At 39.5% G+C, this 24,412-nt stretch overlaps 1 protein-coding gene across 1 annotated transcript; it reads left to right on the forward strand.

The window, feature by feature from the left end:
* Positions 1 to 1,981: 1,981 nt before the first annotated feature.
* LOC117296069 (protein misato homolog 1-like) lies at positions 1,982 to 14,359 on the forward strand. The gene is made up of 13 exons (XM_033778938.1): positions 1,982 to 2,281; positions 3,052 to 3,144; positions 3,415 to 3,527; positions 3,934 to 4,009; positions 7,821 to 8,062; positions 8,440 to 8,557; positions 8,915 to 9,049; positions 9,327 to 9,479; positions 9,747 to 9,878; positions 10,285 to 10,469; positions 10,567 to 10,662; positions 11,112 to 11,227; positions 13,278 to 14,359. Exons 1-13 carry the CDS (start codon positions 2,198 to 2,200, stop codon positions 13,478 to 13,480), a joined length of 1,746 nt encoding a protein of 581 aa, XP_033634829.1. The 5' UTR covers positions 1,982 to 2,197; the 3' UTR covers positions 13,481 to 14,359.
* The last annotated feature ends 10,053 nt before the right edge of the window (positions 14,360 to 24,412 follow it).

Raw genomic sequence — 24,412 nt, forward strand, 5'->3', positions numbered from 1 at the left:
ACAGCAAATCGTTCACCCACACATCTTTCTTTCCCTTGAGTATCATTTCATCCAATAACAACAAAAACGGCAAATGAGGGAACATATGACTCCTAATATTGTTAGCTTTGACTTATTTGCTGAGTAGTGAATCCTTTGGCAGATAGCATCCAGAAGGACAAACAGTCCAATACAATTAGGTTCGTTAACGTATCTTGTTCAAAGGGCTGCCTTAGGTGGTTATCTTATCATTTGAGTTTTTATGAATTTTTTTTATTATTATAAAGAACAGTGAAAAGGAAAACAGAAAGATTGCAAGAATTCCTACTCAAGAGTATAACTGGGTAAAATATATATTATTTTACGCAGTATGCATGGTCAGGCCCTACTTCAATTGCTAGTTAGCCCATAATCAGGGCAATCAACATTGGTTAATCGATGAAGGGTGTTAGTTTTCATGGTAACCCCAGGTCATGCACGACATCATCACCATTGCCTTTCCAAAAAGTATTCGCACTTGGGCAGTTTTGGCAGACCTTACTCTTAGAATTACCGGAATGTTTATCCTGCCATATTATGCCCTTATTCCTATCACCAAAGCCAGAATTAGATTTTCTCCTAAAAAATACAGAGAGATAAACATTTTACGCAATATTCTTACCCCCAATATTTGCAGTCTGACTCCAGCGGAGGCTGGCAACATAGAGACTGTGGGTGAATCACGGTTTAGGATTACTTTTTGTCTAACCGGAATTAAAGAAATCAAGTGATCAGCAACATTCTCAAAAAATGCAGAGACACCTTAAGACATCAGAAACGCTTGAAAGGAAGCAAATCACCGGAAGATCGACAGCAATTCACTCATGCAATTCGCACCCATTGTCCGCGGCTTCAACCAGAAATAAGAACCATGCAAGCAGTAAGTGTCAGAGGATATAAACAGCCGGCTGCCATAGAAAAACAGCACACATAAAACTTCTGGACTTTTGCAAAAAGTGTATTAAAGGAAATATTCAGGGCAAGGCCCAAGTGCACCCGAGGCAAGGCCCAAGTGCACCCGAGGCCGGCCGCCGCATCCTGCCCTTTAACAGTTGATTAAAATAGTATACTCTGGGAAAAACTCGCAGCTCAACTTATCACATTGTTCTTTGGCAGCAGAGCCAGCGAAACTCATTTTTAAACACGAACGTCACCGCCCACTGTGTAAGTGATTCAGTGAAAAGGTATTTAAAGCTCCATAATATCTGATATTATGATTATCAAGACAATCCCTTATGTATGCACCATCTGGGCGATAGATTCACGACTTCACCGATCCCACCAATCGGCTATAAGAATATCGACTAGATATATATAACTAGATAATACTCGAGAATTGATCAGCAAATAGATTTTCCAAAGTTGAGTCAAAAAAGAACCACAATCGTGAATGTTTACAAACCACCGAATTCACCCTATCTACACCCATCTGGCAATACACTCTGCAGGTGAAGTGACCTTGGCCTGTGGATATCAGGACTTCACCGAATGAAGTGAGAGCGTGTGGATTTTACGAACTGACACTTATACTCACCCAAATTCTGAACCAGGGAGGGGAAATTCAGGCACAGCATGGAAAATGGACTGAACAAAAAGAGAGTAAATGTTTCTTTCGGGCAATCAATTCCCAAATTGTATGTCACCCACTACCAATGAATTAGGACGCAAACTCCTAAACTATACAGTGTGAACTAATGGTTTGCACCCGTACACTGACCTACCTTTTTGGTGTGAAGTATGCAACCTTGCCTAGAAGTATCGATACGGTAATAAAAGCCCGTGTACCCACGTGGCTCATGCATGCACGGTCGCGTGAGTTGCGGGGTTGGCGGGCACATGGTCCCCTAGCCCACATTGGCGACAGTGAGTAGCCATTCACTCTCTTCCCCAGTTTCTTCAAGGTAATGTCCAACGGAACGGAAGTCTCAAGAAAAGTTTGATGAGTGTTTTACCGCCAAGTGTTTTGTGGTCACTAATAAAATCAACACTTTGACACTTGTATGTCGCCCTCTCTTGACAAGTCTTCTGTTATTCATTTTAGTCTGGTCCCGCTGCACATGTTTTCCGTTCAAATAGTGTGTCGATAAAGGTCACCAGACAAGATCAATCTTAATTTTTTTTTCTTCACAATAACGAATGGAGCGATCGACGTGATTTTTAGCAATTATTTTTGGTTGATATGGCCGGCTGGGGAAGAGAAATTGTTACTCTACAATGCGGCCACTACTCCAACTTCGTCGGTACTCACATCTGGAATATTCAGGTAGGTTTATTTGGGGTGTCACTTTCGTGATCGATTTTTTTTCTTCATTTTCTGCCTCCATGTTTTTGTTATTCTAGTTTTAGTTACACAGAAGAGAGTTGAGAGATCAATACAGAATACACAAACACTGAAAGAGCTCACAACTAAAACTCTATTCAGTACAAAATCAACACATGTTATGCTAGTTTAACGTTGGGAACGTGCGATATGAATTTGTAAATATCATCATTCGAGTGTCGGTGATTGTGTTTTTCTTTTATCATTACTTCGGTTGTATATAGAGTTTAGATTAGACCCAGTTTACTGGGGCGCTGTATTCCTTTTTCCAAATGTGGACATTGTCGCCTTATCGGTCAAATGACCAATCAAGACCGATAATGACTGATAATTTCAAAATTTCGAAAAAGGAATACAGCGCCACAGATACTGGGTCTATCAGTTGTATAGTTGTAAGGTGATGCGGTGCGGTTTAACATTAGTGTGGTTGAGGTAGATTCAGAGCAAGACTCAGTCCCTCAGTCAGAGAGGGTAGGGTCAATAATTGATTTTCACCTTGTTGTGAGTTGTTGTGAATCCCATTCATTTCACACATTGACATTACCATGGCATAGGCATATAATTATAAGCATAAATCACCATAGATTTTTGCACTTTTAATATAAACGCAGGATCACCTCAAGGTGATAATGTTCTTTTACTTTGAGAAATGTTTTAGTGTGAAATATCTTTCAAAATCTGTTAGTGTAATTTTTGATGTGTTTTCATTTCAGGAATCCACTTTTTTATACGATGAGAACCCTGCAGCTGTGGTGTCTAAGGAGATCAATCATGATGTGCTATATAGAGAAGGGCGAACCATGACGGTCAGTATCAATACTAGGACTGCTCCCACAAGCTTTCTTCTTATTCACTGAAAGAGAGAAGACTTCATATCCATTTAACTAGAATACATTTTAAGATGATGGAAAGCAAGATACAAACAGGGAGTTCCAAACTGCTCCCACAAGCTTTCTTTTCACTCACTGAAAGAGAGTAGACATCTGTTCAAGTTTCCCTTGAACTAGAATAAATTGTAAGACGGTCGAAAGCAAGATACAGACATAATTCAATACGCCTATGTTTGTTATTTGCAGGGGGCTGTGACCTACACCCCAAGACTGGTGACTATTGACCTCAAAGGAAGCTTGAATACCCTGAAAGCTGAAGGCGTCCTCTATGACTATCACACAATGGAAGACATCAAGTGGTAAGTGTCAGACCTTCTTGTGCTGATACTATAAGGAATCCTTGAGTACTTTCTAGGTCTCTACTCTTTGTGAATTCTTTGGGTCTCTTTTGTTACTATGTGGGTCTTTGGGTTGACTTTGTGTGATCTTTTAGTCCAAGGTGTTTCATGGTGACTGTATTGTGATGCCTATGCGAAGGCTTTCTTAATACAGTATAGAGTCTGAAGAAACTGGGTAGAAACCTTGCTTTTTGACATACAGGAAAGCCCTTCTATCATGGCTATGCCTCACTCATACAAATGATAAATCTGTTAGTTAAGCAATGTATACTCCTGAGTCCTGTGAAAAAATCCACTAAGTGTATGATACTCCAATACTAAATCTACACTGAACCTTATTTAATATTCATTAACACTTTGATTCCAGGGAAGGTGATGTTACACTTCACCAGGAGAAAGCTGCCAGAAAGAACCAGTTCTTGTCAGATCTTGACACACAGGGTGTAAGTAACTCTTAAATCTCAGTCTAACTCTACCCATTATCTCACAACTCCTTCATCCTGTTAATGCCTTAAGTCTATAAGTACATGTACATGGCACTAACAGCCAAACCAATTAGCTCCCTATGAGACCATTTACTCTTCTATACACTGGAAGGTACCATACTTTCTAGGCTAGCATTGGGGACCACAGACTGCCACAAAGTACCATACTTTCTAGGCTAGCATTGGGGACCACAGACTGCCACAAAGTACCATACTTTCTAGGCTAGCATTGGGTACCACAGACTGCCACAAAGTACCATACTTTCAGACTGCCACAAAGTACCATACTTTCTAGGCTAGCATTGGGTACCACAGACTGCCACAAAGTACCATACTTTCTAGGCTAGCATTGGGTACCACAGACTGCCACAAAGTACCATACTTTCTAGGCTAGCATTGGGTACCACAGACTGCCACAAAGTACCATTCTAGGCTAGCATTGGGTACCACAGACTGCCACAAAGTACCATACTTTCCAGGCTAGCATTGGGTACCACAGACTGCCACAAAGTACCATTCTAGACTAGCATTGGGTACCACAGACTGCCACAAAGTACCATTCCAGGCTAGCATTGGGTACCACAGACTGCCACAAAGTACCATTCTAGGCTAGCATTTGGTACCACAGACTGCCACAAAGTACCATTCTAGACTAGCATTGGGTACCACAGACTGCCACAAAGTACCATACTTTCTAGGCTAGCATTGGGGACCACAGACTGCCACAAAGTACCATACTTTCTAGGCTAGCATTGGGTACCACAGACTGCCACAAAGTACCATACTTTCAGACTGCCACAAAGTACCATACTTTCTAGGCTAGCATTGGGTACCACAGACTGCCACAAAGTACCATACTTTCTAGGCTAGCATTGGGGACCACAGACTGCCACAAAGTACCATACTTTCTAGGCTAGCATTGGGTACCACAGACTGCCACAAAGTACCATACTTTCTAGGCTAGCATTGGGGACCACAGACTGCCACAAAGTACCATACTTTCTAGGCTAGCATTGGGTACCACAGACTGCCACAAAGTACCATACTTTCAGACTGCCACAAAGTACCATACTTTCTAGGCTAGCATTGGGGACCACAGACTGCCACAAAGTACCATACTTTCTAGGCTAGCATTGGGGACCACAGACTGCCACAAAGTACCATACTTTCTAGGCTAGCATTGGGTACCACAGACTGCCACAAAGTACCATACTTTCAGACTGCCACAAAGTACCATACTTTCTAGGCTAGCATTGGGTACCACAGACTGCCACAAAGTACCATACTTTCTAGGCTAGCATTGGGTACCACAGACTGCCACAAAGTACCATACTTTCTAGGCTAGCATTGGGTACCACAGACTGCCACAAAGTACCATTCTAGGCTAGCATTGGGTACCACAGACTGCCACAAAGTACCATACTTTCCAGGCTAGCATTGGGTACCACAGACTGCCACAAAGTACCATTCTAGACTAGCATTGGGTACCACAGACTGCCACAAAGTACCATTCCAGGCTAGCATTGGGTACCACAGACTGCCACAAAGTACCATTCTAGGCTAGCATTTGGTACCACAGACTGCCACAAAGTACCATTCTAGACTAGCATTGGGTACCACAGACTGCCACAAAGTACCATACTTTCTAGGCTAGCATTGGGTACCACAGACTGCCACAAAGTACCATTCTAGGCTAGCATTGGGTACCACAGACTGCCACAAAGTACCATACTTTCCAGGCTAGCATTGGGTACCACAGACTGCCACAAAGTACCATTCTAGACTAGCATTGGGTACCACAGACTGCCACAAAGTACCATTCCAGGCTAGCATTGGGTACCACAGACTGCCACAAAGTACCATTCTAGGCTAGCATTTGGTACCACAGACTGCCACAAAGTACCATTCTAGACTAGCATTGGGTACCACAGACTGCCACAAAGTACCATTCCAGGCTAGCATTGGGTACCACAGACTGCCACAAAGTACCATTCTAGGCTAGCATTGGGTACCACAGACTGCCACAAAGTACCATTCTAGCATTGGGTACCACAAACTGCCACAAAGTACTGTTCTAGGCTAGCATTGGGTATGGTGCCACAGACTGCCACAAAGTACCATACTTTCCAGGCTAGCATTGGGTACCACAGACTGCCACAAAGTACCATACTTTCCAGGCTAGCATTGGGTACCACAGACTGCCACAAAGTACCATTCTAGGCTAGCATTGGGTACCACAGACTGCCACAAAGTACCATTCTAGGCTAGCATTGGGTACCACAGACTGCCACAAAGTACCATACTTTCTAGGCTAGCATTGGGTACCACAGACTGCCACAAAGTACCTTTCCAGGCTAGCATTGGGTACCACAGACTGCCACAAAGTACCATTCTAGGCTAGCATTGGGTACCACAGACTGCCACAAAGTACCATACTTTCTAGGCTAGCATTGGGTACCACAGACTGCCACAAAGTACCATACTTTCCAGGCTAGCATTGGGTACCACAGACTGCCACAAAGTACCATTCTAGGCTAGCATTGGGTACCACAGACTGCCACAAAGTACCATTCTAGGCTAGCATTGGGTACCACAGACTGCCACAAAGTACCATACTTTCTAGGCTAGCATTGGGTACCACAGACTGCCACAAAGTACCTTTCCAGGCTAGCATTGGGTACCACAGACTGCCACAAAGTACCATTCTAGGCTAGCATTGGGTACCACAGACTGCCACAAAGTACCATACTTTCTAGGCTAGCATTGGGTACCACAGACTGCCACAAAGTACCATACTTTCCAGGCTAGCATTGGGTACCACAAACTGCCACAAAGTACCATTCTAGGCTAGCATTGGGTACCACAGACTGCCACAAAGTACCATTCTAGGCTAGCATTGGGTACCACAGAATGTCACAAAGTACCATACTTTTTCTAGGCTAGCATTGGGTACCACAGACTGCCACAAAGTACCATTCTAGGCTAGCATTGGGTACCACAGACTGCCACAAAGTACCATACTTTCTAGGCTAGCATTGGGTACCACAGACTGCCACAAAGTACCATACTTTCCAGGCTAGCATTGGGTACCACAAACTGCCACAAAGTACCATTCTAGGCTAGCATTGGGTACCACAGACTGCCACAAAGTACCATTCTAGGCTAGCATTGGGTACCACAGAATGTCACAAAGTACCATACTTTTTCTAGGCTAGCATTGGGTACCACAGACTGCCACTAAGTACCATACTTTCCAGGCTAGCATTGGGTACCACAGAATGTCACAAAGTACCATACTTTTTCTAGGCTAGCATTGGGTACCACAGACTGCCACTAAGTACCATACTTTCCAGGCTAGCATTTGGTGCATGGTGTTCTTATGTTGGTAAATTTGGTATTATCAGGAAACCTCTATGGCTTGGTGAAGGCCTACTTTGGACTTTGTCTCAATAAAATCTCCTGTGGTTGTTTTTTTGCAACAGCTAGATGGGCAGATTATTGCACCTATAGCAACAGGATAATATCCAGTGGTTTAAGAAGCAAAGGATTCAGAGGCTTGAGCAGTGAATCATTTAAATCATATAATCTTGAACTAAGAACAGATTGAGAGTCCTCACAACAATTCCCTCAAAGTTTAAATTATACATTTTAAGATTTAACAAACATTTTAACTTAATATTTAAGGATATTTGACAGTACATGTGAATCTCCTTAGATGATTTCAATCACTTCCTTTATCTTACTGCTTTGTATACTATTAAATATCCAGATGCAACCCCATGTTAAAGAAGAAGGTACATCCAATATGGACAGCCAATCTTCTAGGGAGAGTGACACCGCAGAGTTCAAAGGTCAAGTCCCTCCAGTTCAAGTTTCACCGGGTCAACAACAAGAAAGCAAGCAGGCCAAGGTTTATAGTCTGGATGAAAGCATTGATGTGTGGTCTGACTTCTTACATGGTCATCTTCACCCTAAAACTGTGATGGTGATTAAACACCACAGTCATGACAGGTAGGGTAGACTCTTTGACAAGTATTATCCACAACACACAGATTATTCAATGAATAGTTTTATATAACAGAATCCATACAGTAGAATGGTTCCAAATGGTTGGTCAACTTGAGAGTTGCTGTGGAGAGTAATGGGTTGTTATTGTTTGTGATGAATTGATCATTAGTGACTTATTGTAAAGAAGATTAGAGCATACTGATTGAAACGTCCAGTTGTTCAACATTTGGTTCTTTTTAGAATCACCACAACTTTTAGAGAAAGATTTTTTGTGTGTGGTGGTGTCTCTGCAAACTTTATTAGATTGTAATCCTACCATGCAAAGTTTCCAATCTTGCATAAGGAACTTTCTTTTATTTTTCTTCTCATGTAAACTGCAGTGATGTTGATCCTTTTGGTCTGTACACCAAGGGGCGGAGTCTCATGGGTAAGAGGGATGTTGCAGAAGATATTGAGAACCGTCTTCACTTCTTCGTTGAGGAATGCGACCATCTTCAGGTTAGTGTGTAAGCATTAAACGGTAGTGGACGGAGGAGATTTTTTGTTCTGACATCTTTGGCTTGTTCTCTGTATACACAATGGCAGTAATAGTTCAAAACTTTCATTAATACAAAGTTGCCAGACCATTTTTCTTCTATTCTCTTTATAACTAGCCAACATGTTTAACCCCAAACCTAAACAAATGATGAAGATACTGTTTCAAAGTTCCCTCAAAAGTTGTTATGACTTCAAAGTATCCTTCCTTTTGTTAGTTTGAGTACTGATTTGTCTTTATTTGATGTATTTTCCCAGACCTGGAAGAGAAATTTCCAATCTCAAAACCATCTTTGTGTCTTTATTGTTTGTTTTTATCAGGGTTTTCAGGTTCTTGTAGACTTCTGTGATGGGTTTGGAGGTCTAGGAGCCAGTCTCATCGAAAGTCTTGCTGATGAATATAGAGGCAAGGGTATCATGGCTGTTGGTGTGGCACCAGGATCATTTTCATCCAGTGTAAGGAAACCACACAAAATAGAGAATTCTTTTTTTATCAGTCATGCTTTACAAATCAGACCAGTATGTCTATATAGCATCCTAAATTAATATATAATGATTAAATCTTTCCATTTGTGTAGGGTCATAGCCGTGGTGTTCATTGTGCTTTGTCGTAACACTACAAGTTTCATTGAGCAAGACACTTAAAGACTTGAAATTGGGAACAAGAATTACCCCTCTTTAATTTGATGCTATTGAAGTATGATTGTAAATGTTGTTCATTATTTGTCTACAGACCCTTGCGATGGATAATCACCGTTTGATCAATTCAGTACTGTCCTTTGATAAGCTGAGTGAGCAGAGCTCACTCTTCCTCCCCTTGTCCCTTGCCTCATCACTCTGGAGGAAAGTAGGATTACCGGTCAAGTTCCAAAATGTTCATTATAAGGTAAGAGAAGTAGTGTAGAAATAATGGATTACTGTATAGAACTTGGTCATAAACACTAAGCCTCAATAGTGCTTGTAACTGATGGTGTAAAATACATAAATTTAACAACTATTTTTCTCTTCAGTGTCTGTGTTTCTTTCTTTGAGGCTTGGTTTCTTTGAAATGCATACATAGTGCATAAGAGAGATACTTATATAAAGTTTGTACACATTCTCATGAATGAACAATATCTTTATTCCATATCCGATTGTGTTATTGTTTTTTCAGCCTTCTCTTGCCTACCACACTAGTGCAATCCTTGCCAGCAGTCTAGATACAGCTACCCTTCCCTACAGAGTGGCTGAAGAACCTATATCCCTCTCCGTACTCACAGAGGCTCTGGGAAACCTCGGCAGAAAGGTAACAACCCCATTGGAATTGAAAATCTTAAGACAATGGGATTATAAAGCAGCAGACATAACAGGTAGATTTCTTTTGTTTATGTAGTTCTGACCTTTCAAAGAACAATGCTGCAACTTAGTGGCCCCAACATAAAAACATAAACTACTGTATTGACCCATTTCACCTGACGTCATCATCAGAATAATCTTGGATGTGCCATTTGTTGGGCAATGTCACTGTACATTATTCAGCGAAGTGCACATTTTAGGTGACGCGGTGTTTACATGTAAACCTATTGCCCACCAACATGGTGAGCGTGGCACAGTCACCTCGGTTGTCGTGCGTGCATGGGGCCAATAATGTGGTTCCTCTTTAACCCGACTAAGATTTGTCTTTTTTTTTCCTTCTGCAAATATTGTTTCAGGTGTCCATGCTCTCAACATCATTTCCTCTGCCGTTTCCAAACCGTGGTTACCTAGCCAGTGTATTTGGTAATTATACCCAGAGACCCCCATGGATTCCTCTTACCCCACACACCCATGAGGGTACAGCACAGCCCTTTGCCCAGTCAGTGGTAATCAGAGGTGTTCCTGCTGGAAGGATACATGCGTAAGTCACATTCTCATCATCTAATTTTTGCACATTATTAAATCACGTTTCTCCTATTCTAGAGGTCTAAAAGTATTTGATTTCTTTGTATTTCCAGTCCAGGAAGACAGCCACAGAATGCTCTGGAGTCGTGCAGATCGGTCAATGAAATGCTGAGGTGTTACTTAACAGGAATGTACCCTAGAACGCTCAGGTAAACTATAAGTAATGCTAAAAGAGGGCTGGAAGCACCGTTACAGACAGACCCCTTGTGCATCAGAAATCTCTGTCTGATCCCCAGTATACAGGCACATAAAGCTATATCCGATTGCCTCGCAAAGAATGAAGGGACCAGACTAATATGTCTCCTCACAACCTCAGATTGATCATGTTGGTTCCATGGAGTGAAAAGGACAGAAAAAAGCCGAAAGATTGCTGTAACTCGCTAGTGTGCATCTTCATATTGCCAAGAATAGCTGTTGCATGACACCCATTTGAAACTGCCACATGTTATTTTGCTCTATCTATCCCCACTGTAAACAAACCCAATGGTCCTGAAACATTTTTATTTGGAGGCTGTTGTCTGTGAGATATGACAATTTTATAAAAATCAAGTTTAGCAGCCTTTGCACTGACGTGGTGATATTGTCCATTGCCTTGCAGCTCTGGATTGTGCATTAATCAACCCTTGAAGACTGCAGCACCGTTTCCTCATATCTTTGATCCCAGAATGAGTCAAGAAGGTTTCATGGAGCAATGGCAAAGAAGAGAAGAAGAAGGTACAAAGAAATACTTTACTATTGGACATGTTGGAAAGATAAATGGTAATGGCTGGAACTAGACTAGTGGACTAGACATTTAGCTGGGGAGTTGGTACAAGTTTAGCATTGTCTGGTGCCTTGCCTCTTACTGCTGTACATAGTACTATCCAGAAATATTCCCGGCGACATTTTACTTATCTTTGATTTCCATTCCACACACCCGTAAGTACATTCCATTTTCCTCTTGGCATCATCACGTGTGCATTCCATTGGCAGTGAAACCAATTGGGCAATGTCTTCCCACTTTTACGGTAACAACCCTCCCCCCCCCCCCCTCTACCAAGCTATTTACTTGTGACTGATTGTCAAATCACAACTAAGAGCCCATCTTAAAAGGGAGCAGGTGACCCAATGTTTACGTTTACAATTTTCGCGACGCGTTCCTTCGCAGGACAACTCCAACAAAAGAAAACCTACGGAGTGGAACCAGTTCTCCCCAACCACCTGGTCTTGAGTGAGACCCACTGTATAACAATAGAACAATGGTATTGGCCGAAAAACCACTGTGTAGTTATAATCCGCTTACTGGGTAGATAAACCCAAGTTGTTTCCACTGCAATAGGCTACGTCTACTGTCATTTCAATAAATAAACAACAATCAAAAGATAATCCATGTAAATTATAATAATTGTATCTCCGGTCAAGTATATATTTTGACTTTTTTTTTCATTTTTTTTTTTTCAAGTTACAAGATTAATCCTAGCACTTTTCACGCAACAAGTCAAGACACAATCACAGTTTAAAAAATTAAAAATACTGCGTCTTTACTAGACCACCATGCAAAATAATCCCCCAAAATACAACAGAATAAAACAAAATCAATAGGGAAAACATCTTACATTAAACAGTAAATTCATACTCTTTTTTTGTACATCCAGGGTATCCCAAATGTTTCATGTTTGAACAATGAAGCCAACACAGTGTAGTTTTAATTTTTCTAAGGAACTGCTAAAAATTCACCACGTTGTTGACATGCCCAAGGTACCAGCGATGGCAATTTAGCTCGGGCACTAACGCTGGTTAGTATTGCAATTTTAGAACACCAGATTCTCCCGAAAGTCTTAATCTCAAGGCGGTTGTAACTATTTTCGTAAGCTGTTGCGCAATTTTTCCAACGGAGGGCGTCACTCTCCAGCTATCACATTGTTTAGGAAAGCCCTCAAGCGTTCAATGTTTCTTGTATTATAGTTTGTTGCACGCAAAGTAACAAGACTACTAGGCCTGTATATTGAAAAAACTGTTTGTGAGTGTGTCGCTGGATAGTTCGTGTGTGTACTGTGTAATTTTGCGTTGTGTTTTGTGTGATTGCAAGCCTGTCAGCATGATTTCGCGGTAACTTTATGAACGAATCTTGTAAGTGTAATCATCTCTGTTAACCCGGGTCCTAATGTAACAATTACATACATGTACATGTAGATACAAAATAAGTTGGCGATGATAAGAATTGTCACCAGTTCAACTTGTTATGGCAGTAGCATACTATTGTATTGGCTTTGGCAAACTCAAGGGTTGGCTGTATACATGGACATCATTATTATCTCCAACCCATTGTCTGGTGTATACTGGACCGCAAACACTTATCCTTTACCCCTTCGTGGCTTACTTGCAAGCTGCCTTGTCCATGTAATCTGAACAACAAAAGCACCAACAATAGAATTCGATAATGAGGGACCTTAAAAATCAGTGAAGCGCTTAATCCATCTTGGGACAGCCGTGTGACAATTTTGGGACGGACGCGTTCTAGAATGAGTCTGACCGCGGGCAGCCGCGCTCTTAATTTATCCATGGTCCCTTAACCTGTTAAACATCCAAGTACTATTTGAGGAGGGGCATATTTTTTTTTTTCGGGGGGAGGGGGGCTATGAAGTGATGTATGATGAGTTTGCCCTACAATACCACAACTCCTACCCCCACCCCCACATCAGCTAAAAAAGTTAAATGCAACCCCCCTCCCCACACACACATTTATTACAATTGATTTGATTTAATCAACACCTTCCCTCTGCAGCTGTAGAGAGCCTCCCGATGATGACTTCTCTTCAAACATCCCCTGCTGCCCAAGAGATGTTGACTCATCTTGTAAAGGAGGGTAGTAAGGTAGATATCCGTAAATGCCACGGCTACTTTGAAGATGGTTTGGAGAGGGATGAATATATTGAGACTCTGAACAGATTGGAAGCGCTGGCACATTGCTACGAGCTGTGTGCTTAATCTACCATGTGGAGCGCTGGCACATTGCTACGAGCTGTGTGCTTAATCAACCACATGTGACCATCTACTACCAACAGAAGGCTCGATAGACCTTCTAGACTGCTGTGAGTTTAGCCAACCTCTGCTGGCAAATGTATGGGCTGCCTTGACTGCCAAATATACAACCATTTGTTATTTACCCCCCCCCCCTGTTGATTGACCATTTGAAACCATTCAAAATGTATTCCTCCCATTTGCCATGTACTCACTTCAAAGCTTTATAGTCGGGATTGTGTGTACTCAAGTATACATAGTCAGTAAAGCATGACAGTGGTTTTAGACATTGAAACAATGGCTCTGCAAACTACCAATATGACCAAGGAGGGTACATGTAAGTTATCCATTTCACTTAAATAAATCAACTCTGCTACCCAGAACATATTCTGTTTTGTGATTTTCAAGGTTTGCAATACAAAATGGTGTTCAGCGTTTGTGATCTAAAGAAAGGTATACAGGTCTTTAAAGCATGTTGGAGCCAATGTGGTTTGGTTACTGTGAATATGTTGAGTACATAACTGTTTACTGCAAATGAGTAGCAAGTGATCATATTGAAAACCCCAAAGACTACTTCGTTAACAAAAGTTGACCTTGAACAAAGACCACAGCTACTGTCTGCAGGTAAAGTTTTGGTAAAGCGTGAAAACGCTGCGGCCTAAAATGCTTACTTTGAGTTTATAACACACATGACAATGACACCCATAATGGTGCAAACCACGAGAAATGTGATGATATTGTAAGATAAATAGGGTCCATACTGCCACTATAAGCAGGCATGCAACTCTTCCGCGTTTCCGCGGAATTCTGCGTTTTTGTTTTTTGTTTTACGTGAAAAAAAAATATAAAAAATATATATGCCTGGCATTAACAGTGTACAACTACAATCATGTAAAATAAGCCTAGTACATGCTAAAAATGCACCAAAGAGCATAATAAACCTCAACATTTTCTAGGGTACCATTGTGGGTATCATGTCCCGTGGCATTTCGGCTGCCTCGCTCCGCCCTTGTCTTGTGCCTTTGAAAATTGTCCTCTTTTTTTTTCAACGGGCAGTTGCATGCCTGTATAAGATGTGTAAGAATTAGCCATTAGCGTGTTAGATTTGAATGTTGTCTGGTACAATGACATGCTTGACCACAAGTTACCATTTAAATTTGAATTCACCAGACTATAGAGACAGTTGCTATGTCACATGATTCTGGGCAAGCTTTTGTATAGCAACCTCCAGATGAGCAGACCCTGGTACCAATATGCATACACATCTATTCAGAATTGTGTATGGGTGTTCACCGTCTCTCCTGTAACAAAGCAAAAGCTTGTCTCTAATCATGTGACATAGCAACTGTCTCTACAGTCTGGTGAATTCAAATTTAAGTGGTAACATGCCAACATTATCATCATCAAAGCCAAAGCCACTAATTTGGACAGACCCTAAACACTTTACTAATCAAATGCAGCCAGCTTAATTCACAGACAGACTTAATTTTTGAGACACAGACCAAAGATAAGACATAAAAAATTAACATTCTTTATAAAAACGTTTGACTTTTTGAAAATACATAAGTTGTTTATTGGCCACTCTTGTTCAAAAAACCTAGGAAACAACAGGGGCGATTTTTGTTACTTCAATGTGTCAATGAAACGCACAAAACTTATTTTGTGTTATCAGTGTAATTATAAAGTATCTTTATGTAAAATAGGTCTCTAGTTTTGAGTGTGCAATATTTAATGTTTTATATTTTGAATGCATTGATGACACAGGTGTGATTTGCCAGGCTGATTTGCCATTTTGGATTTAAGAAGCATGATGGAAAAGTTGGATCAATAGACAGATTAAATATATTCCGACTGCATCCCTGAACAACGATATTCACAAAAAAAGGGAGACCGCCAACATTGATGCTACTGTAGATAGCTTAGTTGGTAGAGCACCGGCATTTTAATCTGGAGGTCACAGGTTCCAACATTGATGCTACTGTAGATAGCTTAGTTGGTAGAGCACCGGCATTTTATTCTGGAGGTCACAGGTTCCAACATTGATGCTACTGTAGATAGCTTAGTTGGTAGAGCACCGGCATTTTAATCTGGAGGTCACAGGTTCCAATTTTCATTTTGTTTATTTAACCTAACAAATTATTTACAATTTACTCAGTTAGTTTCCCATGTGGTTTCATACTAATGGTACTAATTTCCCCAGAATCTAAAACCACTAGAATGGAAAAGATCAATCATAGGGTACTCGCTAAATTTGTTCAGCACTTTTTCCAACATTTTTTAACTTTGAATGAAAAAAGTGTTTACCCATCGAGCATGTTTAAAGTTTAAAGCTGAATTCAGTAACAGTATGTCATAAAACAATTCTTTAGAAAGTATTCAATTTTGTGTAAATCTCTGAGGTGAATATTGGAAATGAATTATGAATATTGTTTCCAATATTCAAACTGCATTTTACCAGTGTTTTTTACAAATGCAGTAACTCAGAAGTAAACTTTGTTTTAGTTAGATTGACACAAGCTTTACCCCAAAATACTATCCTGTTGTGTCTTTTACATAATGCTGTTTCTATATTCTTTGACACAGAGAAGAAGAAAAGAAGAGTTGCACAGAGCTCTGGATTAAATCACTTAAATATTATATTATATGACATGTATAATCACTATTTGTTTAGTCCTTTTGTCACCTCAGTTGAGCTGAGATGTGAATGTGATCCCGACTTAATTGGTTTATATAACGCTTGATTGTGGGGTCAAAAAGGTTAAGTCTCATCTAAGGTTATAGTAATGTGCATGTATGTACCATTCATGTTTAACAGTCTCCAGCATTGTGTATGTTGAGTGTGGATAATGGCAGTCAATTTGAAAGTATAAGATTGGACATAATGATCCAGTGTGATACTGCAAATTTGTATGCATTTTTCAAAGCGGCACGCTGTGAGCTGTTTTGACATGCAGCCCTCATGGTTTTTGTTTCCTTCTGACCCGTCAAACAAGGCAGTGTAAGTTACGTACACAACGTACAGCTTAAATATAAACTGAGTGTTGTATGGTCAAGCTGCTGTAGTCTGGTGCCTAATTGTTGCAGTCCAATCAATGTATTGCCATGTACAGGTGCAGTACCAGTCAATAGTGTAACGCAGTGTGCTCATGTTTCTCTCATTGACAATTTATCCTTCAAGTCTTTTTGTCAAATCATTGGTTACCATTGAATTGTGTGGTGATGTTGTACATTAGTGTTTGTAATTGATACTTTGTAACAACATGGTAAACTTTGTATACAGTTAGAGGTGGTTGACTTTCAGTAGGACCTACTGCTTTTTGTTCTCTTCTTGATGATGATCTTTGCAATTGCAAATTTCTTAAAGAGGGGCTATGAGGTAACATTCAGTAGTTTAAGATCTGCTCATTTTCCAATAAATAGAGTCACTATGAAAATGGGAAAACAATTTAATATCCTCTATCCTGATATTAAATTGGTTTAATATGTCACTGTGGTGGATAGCTTTCAAGTGAAACTTTTGTTATAATCCAAAAAGATTTGATGACCTCACATTTCAAATAAATGAAGATTTGTAATTCTATTCCTGAATTTTGACAATCAAAATGGCATTCAATTCGACCTTTTCGAATTTCTCTGAAAGAGTTTTTAAAAAGTGACCTTTTCTACTATATGCATGTGACTTTGGAACCTTGTAATTTTCCCCCACTTTCATCACATGTAGTACATATACTCTTGAGTGCATCACAAAAATGAAGTGAACCTTGGAGCAGTCTTTAATTTAATAAAAATGTAGAACCGCTTCTATAAGATCTTACGGTTATCTCAATAAAGAACCGTGCATGTGTTTTAGGTTTTGGCACTTCCATTTACAATGTATATGCCCTGAAGTTTCAGCTTACATGTTTATAAAACATACTTTAAATCGTGCACATAAAGGTTAAAAGTCTGTACATGTACATGTGTATATGAGTAGTAGAACCAGAAGAGCGCAACCCCCTTCCCAAATCTAGACCTCAATCTCAGCCCCCCCCCCACCCCCAAACCGGAAAATGAACTCTGGATTATCCCATGGATAGTTAAAACACACATACTTTATAATAATGGAATTAGGTTCCAGCTTGCATTGGCTGAAATCTTGGATTTGTTACATGTATTAACCAATGAAAACCTTTCACAGGAAATACATGTAGTAGTAAAGTTTCTTGACCGAGAAAAATGCATGTACATGTTGCATAGCTGTTTGCAGTGAAACAGTTTTTAACATTAAAAAAAAAAAGTACTGCAGTATTCTATCGTTCATTATACCTGTAGATCGCCATTTTACTTCTGTGTACTCATTGAGAGTACTTGTATCGGTGCAAATAAATTGTCCTCAGTTGTATATTCTATTGTATAAAAAATAGCTATTTTTATGCTAGCTGTTGTTCATTGTTTATGTAAATGTAATTCATGCATTGTGAATGTTAACTTTTTAGTTACGTTTCAACTAATGGAATCAATTCAATGTGAATAATTTTTGCAGTAAATACATGTATAAGGTGCTGTCAGTAAAAATTGTTTAAAAAATTGTCAAAATTTAAGTTCTAAGACTTATTTTAGTAGCAGATATCAATCATGCTCAGTAAATTTTCTCTGAAGAGACAAACAAGAATGTACCATTTGTTTAAGTGTATGATAAAATAAACAAAAAACAAGAATAAAGAGGTAACAAAATGTTGACAACCAAATGAAATTGCTCAGAGTGAATGTTTGTTGATCTAATGAGAGATAGGGGGGGGGGTGGCAATGGGGATATTTTGAAAGAGTGCAAGGCCTAACCTATTGGTATTAACCCATTTCGCAATGCACGGCGCGCTTACTGGCACCTGTCAAGCTACAGGATCTGTTGCTAAAGTACATCCTATACTTGGATGCATTCTAATGCAACGTTTCAGCCGTAGCCAATGCTAAGGAAATAGATTCCCAAAATGCGGATCGGCGTTATGGAAGGCGAGTCAATCGGCTTTTCTCGACTTCTCAGGCTGTTTAATAAATCTTTTGCCGATACAAGTAGGAAATAGTCATGCCTGCATTATTATTGAAAAATATAAATCAAAAACTTAAATAGGATAATTTAAACTTCAAAGAAGGGTTTCATTAGAACAAAGTATTGGTTGTTAGATCATAGGAATCAAATTATGTTTGTTTTAATTCGAGCTGCACAAGATTCAATACATGTACACGCACATCAAAAATACCCTAGTTTGAACACAAAAACTTAGCAATTTATGACATGCTTGATTTGCACATTAAAAGCAGTCAAAACAAGTAAAAAAAGCTGCATCGATAATTTTGGCCCTGTTACAATATCAACCTTTCAGAAATAAGAGGGCAGTGGAGATTCATAAATACCTCATACAGTTTCGCTATTCCTATTGGTGGAGAGCACGTCACGTGTGGGTGTATAAACCTTTGATAATGACCAGTTATTATAAACAGCTGGCGGAACGCGGAACGCAATTCATAGCTATAGTAACAGCGCGTAATCTTAGCGCGCCTGTAATCTAAGTGCGCGCGCGTAATCTAAGCTCGCGTGTACACACAACCCACGCGCATCGAACAGATTCTTCACAAAGTTTTTGAAAAAAATATTTCAAACCTCAAATTTTCAAATGTTAAAGTGTATTTTTTTTGTTTTTTTTCTAACAAAAGGACATTTATGAATGGGAATAAAAGAGTAGTGACTCGTTCTTAAACGTCCGTTTAAAACCTTGCAGCGTCGTTGCGGTGCAATAAATACCCTCGCCCTCAGCTCGGGCCTTTATCAAACAGCCGCCGAACCTGCCAGCTTTAAACGGCTGTTGAACAACTCGTCGCTACCCTTTTATTCCCTTATTCATACTTTTTACATGAGACTTGAAGCATGGTGGAAGTGCTAAAAGAAAGTAATTGCAGTGACACCTAGTGAGAAATCTCTTATGAGTGGTGGTTGCTCTGAGAAGAGCCTGTTTCTTATTGACGTTTCGATAGTATACTTTGACCGACTCCTGGAGAAAGTTTGACAACGTTTCGTTCAGTATAACTGTCTTCTTGAGAAAGCTCGACTCTCAGCTCTGTGTGGGAGCTTATGTTGGGTTGGGTGGGTTTCAGTTTTTAATGGGTTTGCTTGAGCTTGGATGGTTTTGGTGGTTCTTAGATGTGTAAATTGAGAAGCAATAGAGATCAACAGATACAACATAGTACAAGACATCATCATGAAGATCAGCATCATGCCAACCCCTCCTCACATCTAAGAACCACCAAAAGCATCACCACTCCAGCAAACTCATAAAACACTGAAGTTCCCAGAAGAAGTATTAGAGTATACTCTTTCAAGCAGAGACCAGCTCTTTTTAGAGTCACTACTACTCAAAAGAGTTTTCTCATGTTGTCACTGCAACTCTCAAACAGTTGTAAAGTGTAAACGAGTCAAATTAACTACCACATCCATTCTACGACTATACCAGGCCCAATTTTATAAAGCTTTTAGGGGAAAACAATTAGCTTGCATTTTGTAATAATCATCTTGTTTTACCGATATGAGCAGGCCTGGGACTGAAAGTAGCTAAGCACAACAGAAATATGTTTACCAGAATTGTTACGGTGACCAGCTACAATACAATGTCATGAACATGTACTGTACATACAATTTTGACTAGTTCCCTTTCCATTCCTACTTTAAAGCTACGTGTATGGTCATTGGTTGGCAAGTTCTCCAAAAAGTAATGACCCAAAACCTTACTTGGTGAGATCATGTTGATCATACAAAATTATTTTAAGAAAGGATTCCTGACAAAATAATGTGGTTCGGACAATTGTTCACGCAAACACAATGGAATCTGAGAAACGATTCATGACGAATGAATAGTTTCTCAGATTCCTGAAGGTTGGTGTCACTTCATAAATGCTGCGGCCAGATTTGCGGTTGGTACCCGCTACCATCTTGCTAAATGTAGATGGATGGATTCGCAGTCTTGTGAAATTACTGTGACTTTAATTATACCCTTTTTTATAATTTTGTCTATAAATCAGCATTATGTTTACAAAAACCAGTCTGTGAAACTAATGCTCAATACAAGTGTAAGTATCAGGCTTGCTCTTGGTAAATCCTTATACATATACAGTATGTATACCCTACATGTATGAATTTACCCCACTTTTTTAAGAGAGTGGGTGGGGGTTAGGGGGCAAGAAGACGCATACATGTGTGTACATGAATTCCCTCCACCCCTTCCCCAACTTGAAAAAGATACCTTATGTGCTGTCCTAAAATGTTTAAAACTACACGCATCACATGTGTTTATAAAACTATATTTACATTGTTAGGAACAATATTTACATGTAAAAATAAAAATAAAATAAAATCATCTGATGTTAAGACTCTTGGAACTCAATTTTAATCAAATAAGAAGGGCGTAATAAGTTACAAAAGAAAATGTTCGTAGCCATAAAACTTTCTTAGACTTGTATTAATATTTCTATTTACTTTTTGGTTTGATTTGTTAGCCTTTTTCGAGAACATTATAAAGAAAAGATTTTCTGTACATGTTTTCAAGTCACTTCTGGTTTAGATTAATTCAATTTGATGTCTGACATGCAAAAAGTGTTGCTTACAATAATATTTTACACGCTTTTCAAAAATAGTTTACAATAATTTGATTCCAGTGCTTGGCAAATTAAGACCTTTACTAAAAAAATATGATTGGTCGATCTCTTTAAATAGTTGTATATGTATTAATAGGACACACAAAAATGAGGTAAATGTACTACTATCGTTCATTTACCCCCAACACTACATGTAGCTGCAATTGGTCAAAATGCAATTAAAGAAGAAAAAAGTATCACTATGTACATGTAGATGTTGCCAGGACCATGTAAAAAAATACATAATTTTTTTGATTGGGGGGGGGGGGAGACACAAAACAGTAGGCCTACTCTTAAGCCATAACTTGTTCGTAGGATCTGGGGTAGAATTCATAAACCACTAAGATTCATCTCAACATGAGTTGTCAGTTTGACCATAATAATTCACATTCTGACATCACTTTGCTTAGCAATTAAGGTAGATTTGAAGTTAATATCAATCTTGTCTATTTGTGAAAATGAACCTTGAACACATTAGGCCTAAGTGCAGGCTTTTTCACTTTTAGTATTCAATTCACTGAAACATGTAGTTATACATGTACATGTATATGGAATTACTATGAAGAATCCATAAATTAACGATAACTAAAGCAGCACTTTTAGAGGGAAGTTAACATTTGGTAATTGTCAAAGACCAGTCTTCTCACTTGGTGTATCCCACCATAATCACAAAATAACAAGTCTGTGAAAATTTGAGCTAAATTGGTCATCGAAGTTAGGAGAAAATAATGAGAGAAAAAACACCCTTGTTGGACAAATTTGTGTGTGTTCAGATAGGAATAAAAGATTTCTATCCAGAAGTTATTATTATTTTAGTGAGAAATTACCTCTTTCTCACAATGTTTTATACTACCAACAGCTCTCCACTGCTCGTTACCAAGTCAGTTTTTAAGTTAATATTTGTTTTGAGTAATTACCAAACGTGTACCTTCCCTTTAAGCAACATACTTATCATCTTTCTTCAAGACAAACACAAAGATCCACAACTCAAAATGAACTGTTAGGAAACACATAACTGAAGCAGAATCTCAATTTGAAAACCACTGGTTGCCCTTAAAGCAGAGCTATGTGCTTCTTGCCAATGTATACAGTACTTGTGTACATCTATTTGCAACATCACTCATGTCCAATCAGTAGACCAGTGAGGAAAATGTGTACAAACATTTCAAGCATTTTTACGCTTTTTGCATTGAAACTTATATACAAAAATAAGGTAAACAAAACCTCTGAATTAATTGATGTACAGTACATGAACAAATGTATGTACATGTACATTATAATTGTAGTCAAAACCAAATGATTTGTGCAACTACTGTACATGTATGTAGCACAGATTGTGCCATTGTAAGCCACACCCACTTTACATAAAATGTATCCACTCACCAGACGCCTGTAAGAGTTACATTGATCTAATTTTTCTCGGATAACTTAAAGGCAGTGGACACTATTGGTAATTACTCAAAATAATTAGCATAAAACCTTACTTGGTAACAAGCCATGGGGAGAGGTTGATAGTATACAAATATTGACTGCTTCGAGTGCTATGGTTAAAACTGCGACTCCCGAAGTGATCCCCAGAGTGTTCTATTTTCCCGAGGCGCAGCCCAGGGAAAATTGAACCGTCCGGGGATCACAGAGGGAGTCGTAGTTTTAACCATAGCATGAGTTAAAGCAGTAAACATTTGATTTATAACACCCCAACAGACTATTTATCATCCTCGTACACGTAACGTTTGTACGCGCGTTTCACATACACAGATGCACAACTGATTGGGTTGGCATGGTTGGAGGTGGACAAAAAGACGTCTGGGTACTGCACGCCGTGTGATAGTCTAGCACTATCACATGGCAAACGATGCACTAACACATGGCCGCTGTCTAGTAAAACTAAGACAAACCATGTGACACGCTCAAAACCAATGAAAAGGCAGAATATTTGTAAGGGGTGTTATAATATAAAACATTGTGAGAAACGGCTCCCTCTGAAGTGACAAAGTTTTCGAGAAAGAAGTAATTTTCAACGAATTTGATTTCGAGACCTCAGATTTAGAATTTGAGGTCTCGAAACCAAGCATCTGAAAGCACACAACTTCGTGGGATGAGGGTGTTTTTTCTTTCATTATTATCTTCGATGACCGATTGAGTTTTAATTTTCACAGGTTTGTTATTTTATGCATATGTTGTGATACCCTAAGTGAGAAGACTGGTCTTTGACAATAACCAATAGTGTTAAGTGTCTTTAAATGCAAAAAAGTTTAAAGGTTTGAATTGGGTTTATTAGAGTTTTCTCAGGATTGAAAGTTCCTATCAAAAGAAATGCTTTTGAAGGATTATGTTTTTTTGGTAAAACTACACATAATCGTCACCAGCTCTTGATACGCAAAATGTACATGTACATGTACATGTACAATTCATTGGGCGTTAAGCAGATATCTGCACAGGTGGCGCAATGACAATACCACCATGATTGGTTGTACATGTACATGTACAAACTTTGGCTATTGTGTCAAAAGTGGAAGTGTCATGGCCGAGCGGTTAAGAGCACCGAATTCAAACTCTGGTGTTTCTGATCAGCAGAGTGTGGGTTCGAATCCCCAGCCGTGACACTGTGTCCTTGAGCAAGACACTTAAAGGAACACGTTGCCTTGGATCGGACGAGTTGGTCCATGAAAAGCATTTGAAACCGTTTGTTATGAAATGCATATGGTTAGAAAGATGTTTTAAAAGTAGAATATAATAATCCACACAAGTATCACTCAAAATTGCACGGTTTTCATTTTACGTCGCGAACAAACACGGTCGGCCATTTATGGTTGACTCCCATAAATGGCCGACCGTGTTTGTCGACGAGGTAAAACGAAAACCACGCAATTTCAATGCATATTTGTGTAGATCATTGTATTCTACTTTTACAACATCTTTCTAACCATAACGATTTTATAACAAACGGTTTTAAAAGACCAACTCGACCGATCCAAGGCAACGTGTTCCTTTAACCATTGCTTTGCCTTCGGATGGGACGTAAAGCCGTTGGTCCCCTGTGTTGTGTAACACATGTAAAAGAACCCAGTGCACTTATCGAAAAGAGAAGGGGTTCGCCCCGGTGTTCCTGGTTGTGGCTGCTTAATGCGCCGTAGCATCTTGTAAACCCTTATAAGGTGCTACATAATTGGATCTCAGAATTCATCACTGCAATAACCTATCTTTCTGAAAGTTTGTATATACTCAGCGCCTCGA

The sequence above is a fragment of the Asterias rubens genome, chromosome 10 (assembly GCF_902459465.1).
Source record: "Asterias rubens chromosome 10, eAstRub1.3, whole genome shotgun sequence".
NCBI lineage: Eukaryota > Metazoa > Echinodermata > Asteroidea > Forcipulatida > Asteriidae > Asterias > Asterias rubens.

What these genes read in the sequence shown, in the direction of transcription:
- LOC117296069 (XM_033778938.1), top strand. Translation starts at nt 2,198, where the DNA reads ATGGCCGGCTGGGGAAGAGAAATTGTTACTCTACAATGCGGCCACTAC. An exon ending in TGGGAAACCTCGGCAGAAAG is followed by an intron (nt 9,879 to 10,284) that starts GTAACAACCCCA and finishes ATATTGTTTCAG; the next exon opens with GTGTCCATGCTCTCAACATC. An exon ending in CCTGCTGGAAGGATACATGC is followed by an intron (nt 10,470 to 10,566) that starts GTAAGTCACATT and finishes TTGTATTTCCAG; the next exon opens with TCCAGGAAGACAGCCACAGA.